General features: G+C 45.3%; 1 protein-coding gene across 4 annotated transcripts in view; it reads right to left on the bottom strand.

Annotated features, from left to right (window-relative positions):
* Nucleotides 1-4,630: 4,630 nt before the first annotated feature.
* LOC144104499 (WD repeat-containing protein 26) overlaps nt 4,631-7,216 on the bottom strand; it is a 42,615-nt gene continuing 40,029 nt past the window's right edge. For all 4 annotated transcript variants that reach the window (XM_077637566.1, XM_077637563.1, XM_077637562.1 and 1 more), the window contains exon 15: nt 4,631-6,858. In XM_077637566.1, the coding sequence (XP_077493692.1) occupies nt 6,779-6,858 (80 nt within the window). In that variant the 3' untranslated portion in view covers nt 4,631-6,778. The remainder of the gene's footprint in view (nt 6,859-7,216) is intronic.

The raw sequence follows: 7,216 nt of genomic DNA, 5'->3' as shown, positions 1-7,216 counted from the left end.
AATTGCAGTCGTTTTATTTCAAAGCAGATGATGATGATCATCATCATCATCAGCCAGCCTGACTACGCCCACTGCAGGGCAAAGGCCTCTCCCATGTCTCTCCAATTAACCCTGTCCTTTGCCAGCTGCACCAAACTTATGCCCCCGAACTTCTTAATCTCATCCGCACACCTAACTTTCCGCCATCTCCTGCTACGCTTTCCTTCTCTTGGAATCCACTCCGTTACCCTTAAGGACCAGCGGTTATCTTGCCTTCGCATTACACGCCCTGCCCAAGCCCATTTCTTTCTCTTGATTTCGACTAGGATGTCATTAACCCGCGTTTGTTCCCTCACCCACCCTGCCCGCTTCCGGTCTCTTCACGTTACACCTATCATTTTTCTTTCTATGGCTCGCTGCGTTGTCCTGAAGTTGAACCCTTTTCGTTAGCCTCCACGTTTCTGCCCCGTAGGTGAGTACCGGTAAGATTATGCTGTTGTACACTTTTCTCTTGAGGAACATTGGTAAACTGCCATTCATGATCTTAGAGAACCTGCCATATGTGCTCCACCCCATTCTTATCCTTCTATGTATAGTTATTTCCCTCTCATGATCCGATGCACAAAAACAAGTACCATATTGACTTGCGCAGCGAACCCTTTTTTTTTTACACAAAAAATTAATGAAGTTTGGATGCCGCATGCATTATGCAGAGGAATATAGTAACAGAAAATTTTCTTTTACAAACCAGGTAACAGATGCATTCATTATGTGAGTGATTACAGTAACATGTTAATGTGCATGGGGCATTATGCAGACGAACTGCCACAGTCACTCAGTAGCTTTGGCATTTGACTACTGATCCCAAGGCCGTGGGTCTGATCCCGGCCATGGTGGCCTTATTCTGTTGTGGGTGAAATGCAAAAATGCCTGGATGCTGCGAGATATCCGTGCATGTTAAGGAATCTCTAATAGTGTAAATAATTCTGAGCCCTCCACTACAGTGTCCCCGATAGCCCTTGCGTTGCTTCAGGAGGACTGCTCAGTCTGGGTGTTAAGTAACAACTTGAGAGTGTGCTCTTGAACAAAAACAAGTGCATGTTTTGCTGTCGAATAGCTAGTGTAACAAGCAATGCAAGAACAATGCAAAGAATTTTACACCCCCAGAGCAACACTGCGGGCAATTCCGATGTGCAGCTTTAAAATAAACATTCCAAACAAAACTTTAAGCACTTATAAATTGACTTCACCACAATCATCAGCAGCAGCAGCAGCAGCCTGACTACGTCCACTGCAGGACAAAGACATCTCCCATGATCCCCAATTAACTCTGTCCTAATTACCAATTCCAAACTTATGGTAAACTTATGGTAAATTCCAAACGCAGATCTGGAGCAGCCCACCCGCTCCATGACGGAGTGCTTGAATCCGGCAGAGAGCATCTGCCCCAAAACTGCGTTTGGAACACTCGTGCTCTTGTCGGAGCAAGCCGTGGGTGCTTATGCACCGATGACAAAGAAAAATACTCAGTGTTCTTTTCAATTTCTCATGTGCGTCATTCTCCGTGGAGCAGTCCAGTATGCTCTGCTGAAATTGGTGGACAGTGAGCGGAAGTCCACTATTTGAGCTATTTCATAGCAGACTTCCGCTCAAGCCTGCTATGAAATAGCAGCCTTGAGCTTCATAGCTCAAGCTTGCTATAAAATAGCAGACTTCCGCTCAAGTCCGCCAATTTCGGCAGAGCATTCTGGACTGCTGCACGGAGCTGCCATCATGGCTCGGTGACTGTTCCCAATCTGCCATTGAAACGGCCTTGCTATGAAAAGAGCAGTTAAAGTTGATCTGAAAGTGCTTTGAATCTGATATTTGTATTCACCATAAAAGGGTCAAAATTACATCTATAAAGCTCAGTCTCATCACTAGCTGAAGATGTAGTTAGTAGGCGAATAATTGCACTAAATGAGTTTGGAAAAATTATACTAAAATTTTTGAGCAAAATAATTCTCAGTGTCCACACTTCTAAGCCCTCATGATGATAGCGAATGCATATAGGCTGCCAAAATTGGCACCTTCATAAAGTTAAATCGCATCATAATCTACTCCAATTGGCTAATTAGGGCACGGGGGTGATGGCAAAAATGCACCAAGTTGAGCCTGGGTGTAAGCTAGTAGGTCTCATCTCTAGATTCTTGCAATTGTACAAATTACGCTGAAGAGCACAAGAAAATGCATACTGGCAGTTACAATTTTATGGAGGAAAAACGCTAAGGCGCCCGTGTGCTATGTGATGTCAGTGCACATTAAACATCCCCAGGTGGTCGAAATTATTCCGGAGCCCTCCACTACGGCACCTATTCTTCCTTTCTTTCACTCCCTCCTTTATCCCTTCCCTTATGGCACGGTTCAGGTGTTTAAAGTGCCCCATTTCCTTTCCCCAAAAACCAATTATTATTATTATTATTAGTTACAACAGTGGCAACAGCCAGTTCATACACAAGAATCCTGTTATTTCTACAGTGGAGTCGAAAATAATTTTTCATGGATATTATATATCCATGCATACGACATTTAGGGCAAAAGAAAAAATGTACAGTACTCACGGATTGAAATAGGACATTCGGAGCGCGTGGCCGTCGCTTCATGGAGCGCCGCCCGTAGACGCTCATGGAACCAAGGTGGTGCATTGTGGTATGGCGCGAGAGGGAGAACATCTACAAAGCAGAATTGTTCCTTCCAGTAGCCAATGAGCCGGCCTGTGGTTTACCACATGCCTGCGTGGCACTGCAAGGCTAGCGCTCCGAATGTCCTATTTCAATCCGTGAGTACTGTACTCCTCAACCGTGCATATACGTTAACCATTGGTTGAATGCAGATACAAAGCCGTCGCTACCTGCACTTGTGAATGTGCATCCTTTTCTTACTCCTTTGCCCTGTCCTGTGCAATCCATGTAGTGTCGTCCACAGCCCTTTCTAGAGTGCTCGGAACTCCGTGCCGTCTGTGCTTCGCAGCGCGACGTCTAGAGGCAGCGCCTGGTTCGATACAGCGCATGTCTGATGCGCAGACGACACTCAAAAATGGGCAATGTCGAACCAGGCGCTGCCACTAGATAGCGCTCTGCACGCTGCGAAGCACAGACGGCACGGAGTTCCGAGCACTCTAGAAAGGGCCGTGGACGATTGTACAAGTGGAAGAGTCAAATCAAGATATGAAAGAGGGGACGCTTAAGCTCCGCCTGAAGGGTATGACATGAGAGCGTAATGGGTTAATTCCCATATATGCAGAAGGTCACTCTCTACTTAACATTCATAGATCCCTGGAAGCCCTCACACCCCTCTTGGTGCAGTGGTGCAGCAGTTGTGATGCGCCACTGCCCTGCAGTGGAAGATACTTCCAGCGATACAGGTTGCTATTCCTGCGTGACCAATCATAAATTTAACTGCCACGGCGGGCAGTTTGCTCATTATCCTGTGGGCCGGTTGTGATGATGTCGCAAGGTCGTATGACCTAAGTGGCCCACCTGCCTCCTAGGTTACTCCCACCTGCCAGAGCCATGCGCGTGAATTTTCGTTTGTAACGCCGACGCCGGATTTTCTGGGCAATAAGGCCTTCAACGCGATCGCATTAAAATGAGCACTTAAGTCCCACTAGACTATTTGTCACAACCACCTCGCCCATTATCACCTCTCGCCACAGCCACTGGTGCCTTCCTTGCCTAAGTGAAATACATTCTGTAGCATACACAATTGGCAGGAGCGAATCAAATGGCAAGTTCTTCCTCGCTCTCGCTTTTCCTCATTGCATGAGCATGCTCGACTTCTATCCACGCCCCCACCGAGTGCAGTGCACGGAAACACAGCAGCACAAGGAAGCCAAGCACACGAGACACGTGTTTTTTTTCTTTTCTAAAAGCATTAAAATATATTTGCACAAACAAGAAAACCAGCTGTCAAATTCATACTGCTCTCACAGAGAGCCGACAATGACCAAGCAAGCAAGAGAGAACAAATTTGTAACGGGACTGGTCGACAAGTATAAGCTGATAGGCACATAGTTGCAGGCTATTGCAATCGAACAGCTGAAGAAAATACACAAATCTCAGACGAAGAACCTGTGCTTTTTGAAAACCGGTCACCAAAACGACATAGTGCCCGTGCCTCGTGCATGCAGGCGTGGTTTGCAAGTTAAGCTTTGAGGGTACATTAACACTAGGGCATTCAGCATCGAGAACAAGCAAGTTCGCCACCACGGTTCGTATTTCAGTGGAAAGCACGACTGGTATGAAACTTATTTCCGTCGGCAAAGAGACCGGTAGCTTCTCACCAGCCAACCTGACACGACTGTGAAGAGATGTAGTTAACCTTGCATATAGCTTTCACAGTACATGCTGAAGCAAGTGGTTAAGCAAATTAGAGAAACAGGTTCTTTTTTTTTTTGACCAGTCAGCATCTCGTGCAAACCAGTGGTTCTGTAGGAGGCGTCAGCACATCAGTGTGACCGCCACAGCATTTTGACCATGGGAAGTACAAGCACTCTAGATGCTGAACACCGCAGCCTGAACGTAGCATAAAATTGTTTGCCGGACCAGCGCACAGATGGTTTGCAAGTCAGCATGTTTGCAAGTCCAGCTCAAAGATGGTTTGCAGCCCAAGCTTGAAGGTGGTGCATTCGTCTTTTTATTTTGTTAATGGCAGCTAGTAGCAAGCATGACACTTCTCAACCGAAGCAGCTGAAACGGCACACACACACGCGCACACATAAAAAGAAACTGGTTCGGGCCATTTTCAACATAACCATAACACAGCGAAAAGAAACTAAAAACTTTCAAGGCTTTCATGCTGGAAACTGCACAACTGCGATAGCTGAAATGCAAACACTTCAACAACAACAAAAACGGCTGAAGTAAAAGGAAAAAAAACTGCCCGTCACTATGTTCTAACAAATATGCGCATCTTCTACCATGTTGGCAACAATGAGAAGAGAAAAAAAAAACATTAATGTCGGAAGTATTATTGGCATGCTCACGTCATACACACTTACACACACAAGAATGTCCTAATTTGTTACATTTTCCTGTATTAGTGTCTAAGTCACGCATACAATGTCTTAAGAGGGCCCCCGTTTTCTCCAGACCCATGTCTGGATCGCGAATGCTGCTGTTTTCACTTTCATTTCATTCTCTAAGTAATCGAGGCATTCATGCTCTCAAAACACACATGCAGTCTGTATTTACAAGTGTTGTACGCGACAAGCAGGTCACTTCATAATTGCAGACTCTGAGCTCTTGCTTCCCGACAGAAACAGCCTCAATCTGTCTCACCAACACAAAAACAAAATATCTCAAACTGCATGCAAGTCTTGTTTCAAAGCACTTTATTTGCTTGAAATGTGTCGAAACTTTTTGGGCATCCTCATTGTCGTAATAACATCACTCGCTGGATCATAATTTTCATCAGTAGCTAAGAAACAAACGTCAAACTTAAACATTCGTGTATACATGCTACGTGCACTAAGTCCAGGAATGACCATTAGCGTCAACTGTCTGCGTTGTCAAATTGTCAACGTTTGCGGAAGATCTGCAAGCTTCCAAATCTGCCAAACATATTCGCCTAACGTAAAAATTATCTGGGTGTCGTCACCTTCGAATACTTGAAGACCGAGTGCGCCAATTATAAGCACGGTTGTTCTCAGCCTGTCAATGATGCTAAAGCCTTGAGCAACAAAACATAATGTTGCAGCACAAGTAAAACTGGTGGCAGTGCAGGTTTCACAACATGATATCGCGACACCAACAACGTACATCATCTGCGAGATATGACCACACATCTAAACTCTGCAGCAAAACATGGCTGCCTAGCACACCAAGAACAAACAACACTACCAGAAACCGCACCGCCTGCCAGAGAGGAAAAAAAAAAATGAAAACAATGAAATTAAATTTTTGGCGCCCAATGTGAGTGTCTAGACTGACAGCCTCAAAAAAAAAAAAACATGCACCACCAAGAAACAAACCGCTTTTCACTTCCAATAAGATCCAATGATCATAGATGAAGCAATTAAAGATCGATCCTACTAAACGCGATGAAAATTCTCCCTTCGCATGCCAAACTCACACTGAAGGAAAGCCAAGTCGCTGACACACCATTTCTCAGCCACCCTTTGCAATCCAATGCCTGGATACCGTCTCCCAACCTTACAAGATCACAAGCATGCCATCAGGCAACCGATACACAATTAACCGTGCGTGTTTAGCCAGGCCAAGGCTGTAAAAGTGCAATGCAAGACCGTCACAGGCCTGTCACATGCATGCCACAAGCTTGTCACATGCATGTCACATCTTCAAGCCCATCAAATGTATTCCATAGCCTGGACAGTCACGCTAGCGTCTTCTGTCAGCCCAAGCCTAAGAATCTGCATCGCGAAACTGTCACAAGCCTGTCACATGCACATCACAAGCCTGTCACACGCATGTCACAAGCATGTCACTTCTTCAAGCCCATCACACGCGTTTCGCTGCCTAGGCAACTTCCGCAGCCCAGACGAACTTGAAATACTTCACGCGTGCCATATCCAAAAGCTTGTCTCTGAAATCCACAGGCTGGATGTCTTCAGCGTCCCACAATGCACTCCTTCCCAGCTGACAGTCGCGAAACTGATGACGTGCAAAAGCACCGCATTTTTTTTTTTTCAGCCAGTCATTTCTCTCTCTCTGTAGCTTTCCTTTCTCCACACAATCCCGAGCACACTCGATGAAACATGTATTACAGTCCCTTTGAAGAAGATAGGGATAGGCTGCATGGGCTAGACGACTGAATTGCCGTCACCGTCACACACCCCGTTGCTGCTGCCGTTGGAGTAAGGGGATCCTTCACCCATCTCGGCTGTGCAACAGAAGGAAAATACAAAGGCGGCATAATTGGCACATTGCCCCAAAGCACAGCAAGTACAATGCAGGACTGTGTCGCATAAAAGGCCACAAATGATTCCAACAACATACAAAAAAAACGGCAGAAAAAAAAGCTGAAGGTCTTAGAAGACTATAAACTCCAAATTCTAGTTTTGTGTTTTCTTCTTTCAAATGAAGCATTAGACATTAGAATGGATGGATCATTGTGTGGTATTCGTTTACGACTGTCAAGTAATTTATAATTAAATTTCTTCTTGACGCTGTTTCATCAACGGAGTGATGGCTGTGACGTGTAGTTGACCTTTTGGTCACATTGAGGCAAAAAAAAAAAA

This window comes from Amblyomma americanum, chromosome 9 (genome assembly GCF_052857255.1).
Source record: "Amblyomma americanum isolate KBUSLIRL-KWMA chromosome 9, ASM5285725v1, whole genome shotgun sequence".
In the NCBI taxonomy this organism is placed as follows: Eukaryota; Metazoa; Arthropoda; class Arachnida; order Ixodida; family Ixodidae; genus Amblyomma; species Amblyomma americanum.
This window is presented reverse-complemented; position numbering and strand designations above follow the sequence as displayed.